This window comes from Stylophora pistillata, chromosome 4, assembly GCF_964205215.1.
Source record: "Stylophora pistillata chromosome 4, jaStyPist1.2, whole genome shotgun sequence".
NCBI classification, from domain to species: Eukaryota; Metazoa; Cnidaria; class Anthozoa; order Scleractinia; family Pocilloporidae; genus Stylophora; species Stylophora pistillata.
This window is the reverse complement of record NC_142522.1, coordinates 2,257,501-2,273,917: the sequence shown is the minus strand read 5'-3', so window position 1 is coordinate 2,273,917 and position 16,417 is coordinate 2,257,501. Positions and strand designations below refer to the sequence as shown.

The 16,417-nt window shown below is 38.5% G+C and overlaps 1 protein-coding gene and 1 pseudogene across 1 annotated transcript; both read right to left on the bottom strand.

The window, feature by feature from the left end:
- Window positions 1–8,803: 8,803 nt before the first annotated feature.
- Window positions 8,804–9,789, bottom strand: LOC148732018 (uncharacterized; annotated as a pseudogene).
- A 394-nt stretch (window positions 9,790–10,183) lies between these two features.
- On the bottom strand, window positions 10,184–13,260 carry LOC111346791 (kelch-like protein 28). The gene is made up of 3 exons (XM_088759048.1): window positions 12,382–13,260; window positions 11,470–11,749; window positions 10,184–10,817 (listed from the first exon to the last, which is right to left on the bottom strand). The coding sequence occupies exons 1-3, from the start codon at window positions 13,198–13,200 to the stop codon at window positions 10,774–10,776; spliced, it is 1,143 nt and encodes a 380-aa protein (XP_088615174.1). The 5' UTR covers window positions 13,201–13,260; the 3' UTR covers window positions 10,184–10,773.
- Window positions 13,261–16,417: the final 3,157 nt, after the last annotated feature.

Genomic DNA, 16,417 nt, shown 5'->3' with positions numbered 1-16,417 from the left:
CAACCGTATGGCGTACGTCTTCATTAACTTCCTTTTCCAACACAACACCTTACATTAAGTCATATCTTTTGCTTGGAGTGACTTATTCACAACCGAGTTATCCTCGCACTCTGCGATAATTACCTCGATACACACAAAGACCTCTTTTAAGGTGAAAAGTATGAAATCCAGCGCGAGCATTTTAATTATAGCTCAAGGCTTTTTCACGACTGACTCAGTAGATAATGTTAACAAGCTAATCTTAACAAGCTCAGGCTGTTAAGAATTGCACGACGACAAATTTCACTCTTCAAGTATTATTGAGAGAGGTCTCAAAAACCCAAAAAGCATTAAGCTTTTGAGGACAAGACCTCAGCACTTTAAACTAAACTAACTTTAAGTTGCATTTATTCTCCAGCTGATAGAGTTAAAAAACAGCAAATCTGATTTATATTAACAGCATTACTCTGCTTTTAGCTCTCGCCCAGACGAACAGCTCCAATTATCTTGGCTGCAACTACAAAAAAGTACCATCCTCTCTTCCTCCTTGTGTTTAATCCACTGCATCACTGATTTAAAGATGAACGTCTCGGAAGGTGCACTGAGATCATCTCGGCTTAGGAGGCTGAGTAACTGGTCTGTTTCTATAATGGACAAGAAGCCGGAAGTTTAGAGTACACTTCGCGTCATCTGCAGTTTTCCCAGTAAGTTACAGTTACAATCTAGGATGACATTTGTTGTACTTGTTAGTCTTGGCATATCGTGAAATACCTAACAGTGTTGTAACTGCATACTCCTTTTTCAGTTTGTTTGTTTGTAAATTACAAAAGAATGTAAATAAATACCTGCAGTCAATTTTTTGGACCACGGAGTATATTTGATCGTTTGGTCTGATCGTACGGGTAAGGGTGGTTGTGTGAAGGAAGTCATCATCAGAGTCGAGAGTGAAGATTCATATGAAGATTTGTCGATTCGAGCAGAGAGTGCTACACAACAATGAACAAAGACGAAGTATAACAGATAACAGCGAGTAAGGAATACCTCTTCCCGTCCCGTGGACAAGACTTAAACAATCAGTTACACCTTAACGCAAACGGAACTCAACGGGTCTAAAGAAACTTCACAAACCTGGTTTTCCAATGCGACCTACAGTTTCGCTCCATGATTTTCCTGTATAAGCTACATTCCACCGACGACTTTACAACGCCATCAAGACTCTGACTGAACAGATACCTGACGACTATAAGCTAATGTCTCTTTGTGAAATGTTCAGTACGGTTTCACTTCAATTGGCATTACAATGTACCTGTTTCACAGTCGAGCAGAGAGATTTTTCTTTAACAAACAAATCGTTATTGCGATTATTTTCCTGCTCCTCCATTATTAATTTTGGTATTGAGAGTCGCTTTGATTTCTGTCTTCTCGACGATAAAAGTTCAACATGACTAGTTCTAAGATGCGTTATTTGAATTAAATATAATGTATCCAGCAATTGAAACTGCTTTCTTCTCTTCCTTTTTCACCACTGTATTAATAATGTATAGGACAACAGAATGCGATCATGAAAACAAATTCCACCTTCAAAGACGTGCACCTTCACTTTTCCCGTTATCCACTCTCATTTCACATTATCTCTCAAGTTCTAATCTCCTTCCTCGCCGTATAATTTTCTTTCCGGGGAGGGGGCTAAATGCGGACGCTGTTTTTAATACAGTAGGATATCAGCAAAGAAAATTCATGGAAGGGATCAACGCAATAGGTAAAATATAAATAACATTTGCTAAGTAGCTAAAGGGAGCATCAACTGACCCTCACTTGTATGTGTTTTTTCGCAATACTCCCGATGAAAATGCGGCCTTTTGTGCGCTATTCGACGATGGAATATGAGGCCATCTTCTCTATTAGCTTGTCTATATCTGAGGGTAGGAAAAGCATCCGAGCGAGAAACAAGTAGTTATATTCAAGATTTCGGCCTTTTATTAGGTTTCCTGTCTCCTCTATTACCCTTCTATAACAAGATTGGTCGTAATCATGATAATGATGACAATTATAATAATGAATATTAAAAATGCCACCATCAAATCTATCATAATGATAATAATTTTAATAGACCACTCACTATGGAGGCCTGTTAAAAGGTATGGGGTAGACCAGTGTATTAGTTACAGAGCGCAGCCAAGGAGAGTGAACTGATTGGGGGCAACTGAGAATTTGAAGGAATGCAATGTTTAATGGGGTGCAAATCTCGAACTTGGGACCACTAGATTATAAGTCCTCCATCGCCCTAGCAACCCGGTCACAAACATAAGGAGCCAATTTTACAAAGATAAAAATGAAATTTATTTACAAGTAAGTCCATATATGCATATGAAACCTTGAATGATACACTTTAAGTAAGATCACAACCTTTAGCATGCACGGTTTTCAACATAGAGTGCTGCCTATATCCTGTCGAGTAAACATAAACCTCTAACGAACATTTCTCTAGAACAATTATTATAAAGACTTTTATACCATGAAATATCACGCGCTCTGCTAATGGTCATTATCTTTAATTTATTAAAGCACAGCTGACGTCACACATTCATTTTTTCGGCATTGTCCACCATGATGCACTGTTTAAAAACAAGCAGTTTCCGAGATAATTTCCCGTCCAGCAAGAAAGGACTTCGCCGGAAAACTGATTGACCAGGAGCTGCTTATGAGCAAGAAGAAGAGACTGGTTTCCAAACAGTATGAAAAAAACCAAATCAGAAACATAACAGAAAGATAAATTTGATTTTTCCGCGTGTCTGATCAGAAGATGTCAAAATGTGTTAAACTAAGTGATACACTAGGACTCGTGTGCTAATTTATTAGCGTATCGTGACGTCATCTGTAACCTCAACTGAACAGATATAAGAGAAATTAAATCTACCTTTTTAATATAACACTAAGGTAAGTCCTAAAGTGTTGTGCCTTTTCATTTTAAGCTACTAGGAGCTGATTTTAGTGCCAATGAAAAGATTCCATGGCCAAATATATGTGTAACCTAAAAAGGTTTCTTCTAAATTTAGATAAACATTTGCTTTACAACTGCGAACTCAACTGTAGTTTTAGGCGCCTTGTCTGTGTGCTTTTCACCTTACGTGAACTACAAACCACCGACTAAGAAAATGCTGCAAAAGCAATGCCAAACAAATTGATCGTAATGCGGTACAATTTAAGGGTACAGAGAGGCCCTTTTGTCAGAAAACTATGAAAACAGGTAGCATCTGTCTCAACATGCTACTCAATAAACTAAATCATTAATATGATAGAGAAAATTCACTGTAGCCGACCTACTGATTTCCTTGTTTTTAGACAAAAGACAAAAGGCAAAAAGCAAAAGCAGTCCCACTAAACGGTGAGGGGAGAACGAAGGAGAAAGAAATCGGCTATCTTCTTAGTTCCTAATTTATTCTTCTTTTCCCACTCTTTGTGTTTCAAACACGAGAATAAAAAAAAAAACATTCTATTTCGCAGAACCACTAATTTCTTAAAATTGAGTTACCAGGCCAATTAATTTCACTTCTTTGTCTTATATACCAAAGACAAGCTCAAATTTAGTACTAGTATCATTTATTTTGATCTGAAATTTTTCCCTGCTAGGTTCATTTCAAGTTTTCCCTCTTGACAGGCATATAACACAAAACTGATCCTGAGCTGACTTTACCTAGATCTCCCCAATAACCTAAATGAACTTGAAACATTTCCTCAAATGGAATTCTTATCCCACTGTCGACTGGAAATTTATTGATTATGAAATACACCCTCCCCTCTATTTCCACTGTACCCAAGTCGTTTGGGGGAATATGTTTCTGAGGCACTACGGACCAGGTGTTAGTACCTTCATGATACACTTCCACAGGCGCAGGGTCGCCACGACCCTTACAAATCTTTCCTCCCTGCCACACAAAGTCTTTCATTGACAACAAAAAGACTGGATTCAAAATGAGGAAGGCAGGTTGACGCAATGTTTGTCCACACATTGTAATTTGGGTCAAAACAGTGTACCACAGCTGGTTTATCGACCCAAAACTCGTAGTTTCGGTGATCTTTTTCAACTTTTCTATAACCATGAATTACATATATTCTAGAGCTCATTACTGCTGCTGAAAAGGTACTTAACTCTTCCCTCCTTTGTGACTCTCCTCTACATAACGGTTTAATGAAATTCAACCCCTCTCCCCCTTGTCAACTCTTATCTGTCAAACTGTACCTTTGAGGGGGATTTGATTCACTAATAGCGTAAATATAGTCACCGACAGAACACAAGCTGTTAATTTTCTGGTTTTTTCCGTAATTTGGTAGTTTAACCCATGAGTTATTTACCATATCATATCGACGTATAAACATAATCATTTTCCTTCTTTTGTCCAGCTAATAATAAGCCCTTTCTATTATAATTTTTCTGCTTTTGTTCTGCTACAAATAAGTAGTTTCCACTGCGTTCAGCACATAAGTAAGAGGTAGTTTTCTCACCTAATTGTGCTACAGAAGGCAAAGATTTCCATAGCTTCGCTTCGACATCAAAGTAATAAGCCATACACTGCGGCGCTGGTGGAGGCCAAAAATAATCATACGCACGGAAAACTTCATCTTGAACTGCACCGAGAGGCTGTATACGGCTCGTAGGGTAAATGGCAACGAGTACCTGAAACAAGAGACAATCACTTAAAAATTCCTCTTTTCAGCTGACAATCCAGAAATTTTTTTGCAAAGAAGGTATTTAGTTTTAGGCTATATCTATAATATAGTAGATATATATGTATACATATGTAAAACATATAATATAGAGCAGATGGTTAATTTTTTGGGCATCTATATTTCTACTGAAATAGTTTTAATCGATCACAGTACGGACAACATGGCAGTCCCTGGCTTATTATTTATAAATGAAGATTCTTGTAAGAAATAGACAACTTTTTTGAGAGCAATGTTTCGGCATGCTTATGCCATCTTCAATCAATGAGTAACTTGGGAGGTTTGCTGAGCACTCAAGAAGCTAGAGTCGCACTCGGCTATCGCCTCGTGCGACTCTTACGCTTCTTTCGTGCTTAGCAACCTCCCGCGTACATCCATACCTCAATAGTACACGCTATGGCGTTCACCATTTGTTAAATAGAAGCCCCTTTTAAAGATGAATTCAAAAGGATTTGATGTATACTGACTGATTGATGTAAACTACGGAACGTGAACGCGAAATAGTTTCCACACCCGGTAGCCATAGAGTTCTAGACCTTTAATTTACCAAAAAACATTGCGTAAACACACTTTTTAGTTGTCGGATCGGTTGAAACTTTAAAATATAAACCTACAAAATCTGTCCCTCGTAACCGTCATGTTTACCTTGAAGGCTTTGAAGGCCTGGGTACAAAGCTTCAGTGTTTTGTGTATCCCTACCGGGGGTACACATATCACTAGTGATATGTGTGCGGGGGTACACATATCACTGCGACAGGGGCATAAGCCCGACGGTAATCTCTTTGCAATTACAGTGGAAAGTAATTAAGGTATATCTGAAGAAGGTCAAGGAGATAAATAAATCGAAATTTATCCAAAAAACTATCGGATAACTTCACCAACTTTATGACGTACATCTTCATTTACATCTTCTTTCAACACAACACCTCACTTGTCATATCTTTTGCCCGGATTTACTTTTTAAAATCGAGTTATCTCTGCATTCTGCAGTAATTACCTCAATACACGTGGTGTCAAGTAAATTAATAATAACAAATGGCAAAGCTTCCTTGTTGCAACAATGATCGATACATAAAAACCAAGAAAGCGATTTAAAAAAATATCCGTTGATAATCTCGGTTTACAAGTAAGTAAACAAGTTAAACATGTAAACAATTCTCGTTATTCTGGCATTAAACTCTCGTTTCTCTTGACTTACGTCTTTTAATACGGAACGAGTGCTACTAACCTTCACGAAAACCTAAACTACAAGCATTACTCTGCTTTTATACTCGCGCTCCACACTGGAAGGTAGCATAAAACTGCGTTACTATCAACCTTTCTACTGAAGATTCTCCCGTTCATCTTAATTTCTAAAGGCACAGGATACTTTTCTTCCTGGTGGAACTCTGATTCCACTATCAATTGGGAAATCATTGATGATGAAATACGCCCTCCCTTCTATTTCAACGTGCACCTCCGCCAATGTAATCTATTGCACAACTTGCACTTATTGCAAAAAGATTTACATCGGCGAAGCATTCCACTAATTTTTCGTGTTTTTCTCGTTGCCATGTTCCTACCAATCACGTAGCTCCTTTTTCTGCCTTTAAAAGCACACACAACCTACAATTCCCCTATTCGCTCCGACGAAGGGCTAATGCTCGAAACCGGTCAGCTTTTATAATCGTAACGGTGGCCAATTTACTATTTCAACTTTGTTGATATATTCAAATTATTTCAACCGCACTGAGATTGCTTTTAGGAATACGGCTTTGTTGAACAAAAGAGACTTGTTGTTCTGTTCATCATAAATTTCAACTGGGGCGACAGAAATGGAAGGATTAAAACTTTTGCGCAGTCTTTCGTTTACTACAAAGAGGCTAGATCCCAGCAAATGAGGACCATTAGTTGATGCCCTAGGTTTTTATTCATTTAGTTCTGGATTAAGACAATGAATCACGGAAGGTTTCTCCTCATAGCTTGAAATGATACCTCTGTAATATCTCGGCACTCTATCAACACCATGAAGCACAAACACACACGAGTTGAAAACTACGGACGCTTTACTACAAAATGTGTTCAGAGAAGTTCCTATGATATAAAATGGACTAATGCCCTGCCACTGACTCGTTTTTAAGCTAAACCTATGAGATGGCTGTGATTCTCTGATTGCGTAGATATAATCATGAACATAACGAATCGATCTTATGCTCACAACCCAAAATAGGTGGTAGTGTCCCTAGTTATTGCTAACTGTATCATAACGATACCTAACAAAATATTCCTCGTTTTTTGCCGCTACATAGTACAGGTGATTACCAGCATTCTCGGAGCAGAAGCACGTGGTTACCTCATTCAACTGAGCCATGGATGGTAGAGGTTTCCATTCTTTAGTTTGGAAATCAAAGTACTGCATCTGAACTTGAGGCATAATGGCCACAGGAACCTATTCGACTCCTTCATTCCAGTAGTAAACATGGCGTAGAAATAATCGCTAGTCGCAGCAAGCACGATACGGTGAGCTGTAAAAACGTCGTCGCTGACTTTTAATGGTCTTTAGTCGAACGTCGATGAATTTACCTTCGTCTCTGAACTTAGCGCATTTTGAAAGGAGAATCTCAGAAGACGCAGCCATTTTGCAAGAAGTTTGACACAGAAGACGATGCACTGGAGGACTGTGTTCGGTCCTAATTTCTCTGGATTGCGTGACCAAAGATCTACGACGGTCACGCGAACTCAATTAACGAGGGGAATGGGGAGGGATTGATTTTACAAGGCAAGATGAAAGTTATTTTTAAATAGTGAAGTAGGGTTAAATATAGAACGAACGATATGCCTTTTTACGAAGAAAGGGAAAGCACCTTTTATTTTCTCATTAATTAATAATTCTCAAAATAGGTGGGCGGTTAAACATAATAGATGATTGAAATACACTGGAAGAATCTTCAGAAAAAATAAATAGGGTGTAGTTATTACGATGGCTCACAAGGGACATGCTGTAAACAAAAAAGAAACGCTGCAAACAAAAAAGAAACGCTGCAAACAAAAAAGAAACACTGCAAACAAAAAAGAAAGGCTACAAACAAAAAAGAGACGCTGCAAACAAAAGAGACGCTGCAAACAAAAGAGACGCTGCAAACAAAAAAGAGACCCTGAAAACAAAAAGCGAAAGGTGCAAATAAAAAAGTACGCCGCAAATAAAACACCTACTCTGCAAATAACAGAAACGCTGTAGACAAAAAAACCAACGCTGCAAAAAAACTGTACGCTGCAAATAAAAAAGAACTCGTCATGCGCGTGCACTCAGCCAAAGGGACTGACTGCACTGGGTAACTCCTGAGTATTTCCCACCCTTTTTCAAAATCTGAGCGATTCTCGTCGAGCAAGTACTATTCAGCTGTAGCATTCGTGATGTTTCGTAGTTTTTGTGTTATCGGGGAAGTTCAAGAGAGCATCTGCGATAAAAGTGTGGCTGAAAAAGATATAGACGAAATAATAATGCACTATTTTCATCGGTTATCCTTATGACGTTAATAGATAGATTAAGCACCACGTATTTTTTTCCCGCAAACGGCAGAATTGGAATAGTCACAAGATTTCCAAGTCTTCATACAGTTCTGTTCATGGGGTACCAGATGTCATGTAATTTTTAACAGAATATCATGGACAACTGGCAGAGGACATGGAAGTACACTGCCACAGTGAGATAGAAGACAATATATACATTGACTATTCTGATTATATTTTGAAACCAAAGGCTGGGTTTACCCCAGTACTGCTGGAGAGGCCCTAAGACTAGACAAAAAAATAATAGAATTGCAGAATAAATAAGTGAAAAAAGAAAAAAACACTGATTCAGGGCATATATTCTCAACTGAAGTACTTCACGGCTGGGTTGATTTTACACAGCTGGAAAAACTGTTTAATGATTCATTAACACAACACATTTATCAGTGCCAACATGTAAAGAATACCATACTAATTTGTTGTTCCATTATTAACAAAGTAACCAAACTATATTTACCAAGTGATATAATAGTTCTTTTTGTGTATATATGCTTTGATCAGCACATGAATGAACACTTTGTGGTTTTCAGTATCCATAGTTACATACAATTTACTGTAATCTGAAGCAGTAAGCCTCTTCATAAGTAGGCAAATCGGCGTCACTTTCACCACTGTTGTATGATTTCATAAACAGGGCATCCAAAATTGCTGTTTTCTTGCAAAGATATAAGGTAATCCGGTTGTAAGACTTCCCAAGTTCCTCTTTGTACCGCTGTAGTGTAAACGGTTCCATTCCCCCTACAAGGCACTTCACTTCGGTTCTATTGGGGTATAGCAACGCAAAACTGGTGGCACCATATAAGTTTAAATCGCTGCTGAACTTAATCTTTTCGGTTCCTTTCCGAAGAAGCTCCTCGCACTTTTAGCGGCAATGTATACCCGTAGATTACTTACAGCTCTCCATCTTTTAACCTTATAAGGCCGATACGTATGGTCACTTCACTCTCGCTGTTCTCCTTTTCGCTTTCTTCACAGATTTCCTACTATAAAACCGCGAGCTTCGCTCCTTTCCTTTCCTTTCTCTATATTCCTCAAAGGTGAGTGGAGTGCTTTGATGTCGTTTTCTTTCTGAAGATTCCATTTCCAATTTAGCAACACTCAAAGAATCGTCATCTTTTACTCCAATTGTTCACCCGCAACCATTACAAAAGTTTGGCCGCTGTGAGTAATCGTGAGCCACAGCCCGAGCAAAACATGGCGAACAGCAAATTCGCGGGAAAAGCTCACTCTCCTCAGGCTCTGGAGAGTCTGGAGACGAATTTCCCCAGTCCCTTTAGCCGAGTGCGCGCGCATGATGAGTTCTCTTATTTGCAGCGTTCTTTTTTTGTTTGCAGCGCCTCTTTTTTTTTTTTGCAACGTCTCTTTTTTATTTGCAGCGTTCGCTTTTTGTTTGCGGCGTTTCTTTTTTGTTTGCAGCGTTTCTTTTTTGTTTGCAGCGTCTCTTTTTTGTTTGCAGCGTCTCTTTTTTGTTTGAAGCGTCTCCTTTTTATTTGTAACGTCTCTTTTTTGTTTGTAGCGTCTCTTTTTTGTTTGAAGCGTCTCCTTTTTATTTGTAACGTCTCTTTTTTGTTTGCAGCGTCTCTTTGTTGTTTGCAGCGTCTTTTTCTTATTTGCAGCGTTTCTTTTTTGTTTGCAGCGTTTCTATTTTGTTTACAGGGTGTCCCTTGCGGGCCATCGTAAGTTATAGCTAAGAGACCTCCTACAAAATCAATACACCAACCCGCTATTTAACTCCAAACTCCCTTTTCAACCTTGAAACAATCGTCGAATGATGAGCCACTTCGTATATGTGCCACCTTATATGTCATAGTTTCAAATATTATAATGTTTTTTAGTATGAACGTGAATCGGATGCTCTGGAGCGCTAGCACTTTCCCCTCGGTGTTTCTCTTTCGTTTCTTTTTAGTAAAAAAAACAAACTTTGTAACGATTAGCTTACATTTTATTAGGCAGTTAGGTAATAGTACAAGGTACAAAAAAATCGATCAGAGCTTAAAGCCTCCATACTCATTAAGAGATCAGTTTATAATCTCTTGGCCTTTGCCACATCTTAATTTGCATACTAAATAAGTACACGTTCAGTAAAGGTATCAATATACCTTTTCATCGCAACGCTTTAGGATAAGGCATACTCATAATCAACGGCTCTGTCTCATGACTCCTACTCACTTCTCTCAATGCTATCCAAAAATTTTTAATCAATAAATGTATCGTAACATTATGTTTATATGCCATACCCTCAGCTAATGTGGCGCACAAACCAAACGATAAACTCTTTTCTTGAACATCTATTAAAACTCTTTTTTTTAAACAACAGTTAAAGTGTGTTTAAGTACCATAATACCGCTTTCCAGTAAACACTGCAACAGGTATTTAGACCTTTTTTCTTTTCCACTCCGTACGTTAACATTTCTACATGGATTTGTCCGTGCTTTGCTTATCCTAAGTTTTCTTTCTTGACAGGCAAATAACACAAGACTGCGTCTCCACTTACTTTTACTAAGTTTTTCCATTCATCACCTAAGTGAACAGGATAATTCTCCTCCAGAGGAATTCTAATACCACTGTCGATAGGAAAATTATTAATTAAGAAATACACCCTCCTTTCAATTTCAACCGCTGTTAAGTTTTTTGGCGGAATATGTTTTTGCTCCACAACAAACCAGGCTTCCAAATCTTTGTCATACACTTCCACTTTTTCAGATGGATAAAATTGAGCCCTTTAAAAATCTCTACTTGAATTGGAACCCCCTGCCACACACAGGCTGTTGTTGACTACAAAAATACTAGACCCAAAATGAGGATGGCAGGTTGACGCTATACGTTCCCATTTATTTTTCTCGGGGTCAAAACAATGCACTACTGCTAATTTATCGACCCACTCATGATCATTAACTTCTCGATAGCCATGAATTACATATATTTTACAATCCATTACTGTCGCGGCCACAGATTGGAACATTTCTGTAACAATTGAATCATTTTTTGGATAATTTAACTTTTCCCCTGCTTGCCAAACGCCACTGCTCAAACTGTATCTTTGAGGAGGATTTGACTCAGAAATAACGTACAAGTATTCATTGACTGAGCATAGACAGATCTTTGCCGGGCCCCTCAAAAATTCCATTTTTGATTCCCATATATTCAATTTTGGAAGTTTCTCCCACGCGTTATTTAATATGTGATAACGATATACAACATACTCATGGGACTTACGTGTCTGTTGCGCCTCTGCAACTACATACAAGTAATTTCCAATCAATTCTGTAGAACGACATACTTCAGTTATTTCATTCAACCGAGCAACCGATGCCAAACACCTCCACACCTTGGTGTCAACATCAAAATATTGAGCCATGGGGTTTTCGGACTGATAACAAGGGAAAGAGGAGCACTCTTTAGTTACCGTTTTCCTATTAGATTTTCCTTTAGTCTCTCCTTCCTTTACGTAGTTTTTGCTCCTTGAATCTCGAGTAGGATGGATGGCCACGAGAACCTGAAATAAACAAAAGGAAAAATCAAATTCACCTCATTTACGCACGCAAGTGATATTGGGATCATTGGTTGAAGTTGGGAACAAAATTATGTGATTGTTAAACTTTTAGTTTCTTTTGAAAAAGATTGCATCAGTTAACTTGAAATCAATAGTTAGTTTATAAAAGAAAGTCTCGTTGGTAACGTCTAGAGTTAACCCCAACAGTTCGTTTACGATGATAATGCTTTACACTCTCAAGAAAACGGAAGCTCGTATACTTTTAGTTACCTTGTAACATTTTCCTATGGAGAAAGTATGCTACAAAATTAAATAAGAGATGTTTCATCTCGATCCACAGGACTTACGTGGTAGGCAGACCGAGTTGATTCCATTACCTCATTGGTGGGTTGAGGAGAGTGTAAATCGAAAGCCGATGAAAATTCCAAATCAGTTAGCCTAACAAGGCGAGGATCTTTCATGCTTTACATTTACGCTCACGGCCGAGAAGATTTCACATTTTCCGGCTCTACCGAAACAATCGGAAATATTTGTGCAACAATAGACTAAATAGAGTGTTACACCTTTTCTGTTCAGAACTGTGAGAGTTTATGGAACCGAGAATTCCTTAGTAATGTAAAATGACTTTTTCTTACCGGACGCATTGATCTTAGCTTCATTTTCTCTGCAGCAAATTCATGAGGAGGCATACAGTGATGCATCATGGATTCTTGCAGATGTATGTTGACCTCGGGAACTCGCTGCATTTCTTCGGTTTTCAACTCTTCAATCACAATCTTCACGTCTACCAGCCCAAGACGTACAGCTCCGATAACTTTTCCAGCAACTGCCATCCTCTCTTCACCTTTGTATTTGATCCACTTCATCGCCGATTTGAAAACGAAAGCTTCGGAGGGTGAATTGAGGTCATCTCGACCAAGAAGGCTTAGTAGCTGATCTGCATTGATATGAGTTAGGAATTCTTTACTTTCGCAAACATCTTTGTAGATGGATGCCATTTTGGCCTCAGCTGCCTCTTGTACATCTCTCAGACCGAGTCTTTCGGCGACTGTACACAGCACGGTGTAGTTCTTTGCGTCAATTCCGTTTTCTATGAATTCCTTCTTTACGAAATCACAACACAGTTGAACTACACTTGCGACCTGAAGCTGACTAGCTGTAAGAAGAACCTCAAATACGCTGTTCTGGTTGACATGAAGATCACCAGTGTAGATGGAGTCCAAAACGATCTTGAATACCTCCGGTGAAATGCTTTTATCTTTCAGTTCGATCACTTCCTGGTTTGCTTCCTTCCCATCAGTAAATATGGAGTGGAAATAATCACTGTACGAAGCGAGTACAACTCGGTGAGCTGGGAAAAGCGTATCACCTATTTTCAAACGTACGTCGATAAGTTCACCTTCTCTACGGAACTCGGAACACTTAGAGAGAAGAATTCTAGAATGGGCTACCATCTTTGTGCTGTTTCAACGCGAAGATATCTGCTTGTAAAAACTTCGAAGCAAACCAGAATGTCTTTGTACTCTGTTCACGTGACCTCCCACTGAAACTACGCTAATTTCCAAATATCGTGCTTGCTTAGTAACGTGTGATGTTATCTAGTAATACAAAGGTTAACTTGCAAAGATATCGATATCGAGGTCACTGTAGAGGCATAAGCCCTACAGCCATCTTTTCGCAATTACAGAGGTTTGAGGAAAAAGGAAAAAATAATTCTGGAAGAAGACGGTATGCGTTGTTTTCGACATCAAAATACTGCCCGAAGCAGAACTGCGATGAGAGCATGAAATACATGTAAGAAAAAAAAAACTACACTCAGTTTAAAATTTGTTAACATCCGTTTTCTGGACAATAAAGGAAAGAGGTTACAACGACAAAATTGAACAAATTCATCCACTTGGTCAATAATCATAATAATGCGCTATTCTAGCCCGTTAACGCTGGGAAAAGTTTTTACTTATCAGTTGGAACCAACGTGGTGGATCGCAAATGTTAAGCGGAGCTTTTCACTTACTTGATGAGAGAGAGACGGTACTCGGAAGATCTGCCATTGATCATGCTCAAACGCTTTGCGTGACCAAATATCAACCATTGTCAAGTGAACAACTTCAAGGGACGGAGCGGGGGAGGAAAGGGTTGAATTTCACAAGAGAGATGATATAAATATTTCAGGGAAGTTAAAATTTTGAACGAACGATGTCCCTTTTATGCAGAGAGGGGAACCATCTGTCTTTTTGCTTTGACAATTCTTAAAATAAGCAGATTGCGCAAACATGGCAGATGAAAGAGTTTTTATTTTTATGTTTGAGAACAGACAAAAAGGGAGAAATTATAGCTAAGAGAACTCCTGCAAGATCAAAAATAAAATCGACCCACCATTTATTTTTTTCCTTTTTAACGTCTAGTAAGCCAAATACAAAACCTCTTATCGAAAAGCTCATAACTTTATTAGGAAAAAAAATGAATATTACAAGATACAATAAAATCAGTCAGAGTGTTTCAGTACCCATACTCATTTTACTTCTTCCAGTTTTGAGCTTTTATACTTGGTACGCGTTTATGAAAAGTACCTAAGAAAATCAATGTACCTTTTTATACAGCAATAGAATGAGCCACAATCATAATGTACATTTCTATTTAGAGACTACTCCTCGCCTCTTTCAATAACATCCAAGAAAATTTAATCAACTGATGTATTTTATTGAAAGTCAAGATCATTGTTGTAATTGCCATACCTGGAGCTGCTGGAATGCACAAAACCTCAAATATGTGACTACTTTGAGGAAAGACTAAACTAAATACAAGATTGTGTACATAAATGTAAACAATCAAAACTTTGACATAATACATTTAAAAACTCCTTCTTTCAAAACAACGAATTCTAAAAAGTAAGTGTCTTGGAACCATAACAGGGCATGTTTAACTTAGTTAACTTCACTGCAAACGGTGTCTAGATCTTTCACTCCCATTCCAAACTTCTAAAACTCGAGGTATTTTCAAGGGAGAACCGTGTCAAAGAAACCGATCAATGGTTGCTTATTTTCCCAGACTAACTATCCATAAAATGGGGTTCGAATGTAAACCATAAAATGACGCAAGTTCTTTGTTTTAAACTCTGAACTCTTTGACTGTCGTGCACCGCAGAACGCTGACACACTGAAATTTGTTCATTGGTGAAATTTTTACCTTTAATTTGTCATTGCTTTGTTTATGTTAAGTTTTCTTTCTTGACGGGCAAATAACACAAGACTTCGCCTGGTCCTACTTTTGCTAAAATTTTTCCATTCGTCATTGATGTGAACAAGATAATTCTTCCAAAGAGGAATCAGTTCTAATACCACTGTCAATAAGAAACTCGTTGATTAAAAAATACACCCTCCCTTCAATCTCAATCTTATTCCGTCGAAAAGAAGACCAAGATCCCATACGGAGGAGAATCGTATTTGATGTGATAACACACAATTCGATCTAACTTACAATACAGTACAATACAATATCTAAAATACAATATCAATACAAGATCTAAAATAAAACTCGGCAATCGGCCTTAAAAGTGTTCGAAACAAACTGAGAAGATTAACAGTAATAACTTCTTGAATGCCTCCGTATTTGGCAAGTAACTTTGCTGGTTAGCTTGGTTTAACTTAACCATACAACTGAAAAAACTATATAACGCGTCTTTAATTGAACGATTTACGCGACTAAGGCCCTGTTTACAAGCAAGGAGGGTAACCCTTGTGCTAGGGTTACCCTAGCAGGCGGGTCAAAGATAGCCCGGGTTTACAAGCAAAATTTCACAGATAGGGTTACCCTACCACCAGGGACAACTTACCTATGCTTGGTAACCGCACGCATTGTTATCAATGTTCAAAGGGTCTGGAAACAAGTAAAAAGTTGTCCCGGGTAGGCGAGTTATCCCCAGCAGAGCGTTTACAGGGCAGCTAGGGTTACCCTAGCACTCAGCTAGCGTTACCCTGGTGCTAGGGTAGCCCTAGCTGCCTTGTAAACACGTCGATGAAAAAAAAAAAAAAAGAAATGTGGGAGCGTTAGGGTAACCCTCCTGCCAGCGTAACCCTAGCACTAGGGTTACCCTACCTGCTTGTAAACAGGGCCTTATAATATACATGAAAAAATTTCTCAGTTCTGATTGGTTCATATCAATGCAGTCTTCAGTTAACTCAGTGCAGAAGAGGGTTAATTCAGTGCAAAGAAAGAAACAAACCAGACATTCTGATTGGTCAATGTCAAGGTCAATGTCAAGGTCAAGGTCATTGTCACTTGCAGGGTTTGAATAAATTATTTTTGCACCTGATGCGTGCACTTTTCTTCTGCGTAGTTATGAGAAGCTACCTCGTACTTTTTCATGTATATTATTAATACATAATCACATGATTTTCTCGTGCAAATTAATAATTAACCCAGCACTTTTAAAAGCGCTCGCGCACGATGAAAAACTTGTCTTTTCATCCACAACGCTGAGTAAATATTGCACCCCGCTAACGTCATCTATTGTATAACTTGCGCCTATTGCAAAAAGATATACATCAGCAAAACAGAAAGACGACTAGGTGACCGATTCCGAGAACACCTTCGCGACGTAGAAAGGAATGACAAGGACGCATCAAATCCAATCACTAGACACTTTAATCCACCTAATCATTCTAAGCAGCA

What these genes read in the sequence shown, in the direction of transcription:
- LOC111346791 (XM_088759048.1), bottom strand. Translation starts at nt 13,200, where the DNA reads ATGGTAGCCCATTCTAGAATTCTTCTCTCTAAGTGTTCCGAGTTCCGT. An exon ending in AGCTAAGATCAATGCGTCCG is followed by an intron (nt 11,750 to 12,381) that starts GTAAGAAAAAGT and finishes TGTTTATTTCAG; the next exon opens with GTTCTCGTGGCCATCCATCC. An exon ending in TGCAGAGGCGCAACAGACAC is followed by an intron (nt 10,818 to 11,469) that starts GTAAGTCCCATG and finishes TCCTATCGACAG; the next exon opens with TGGTATTAGAATTCCTCTGG.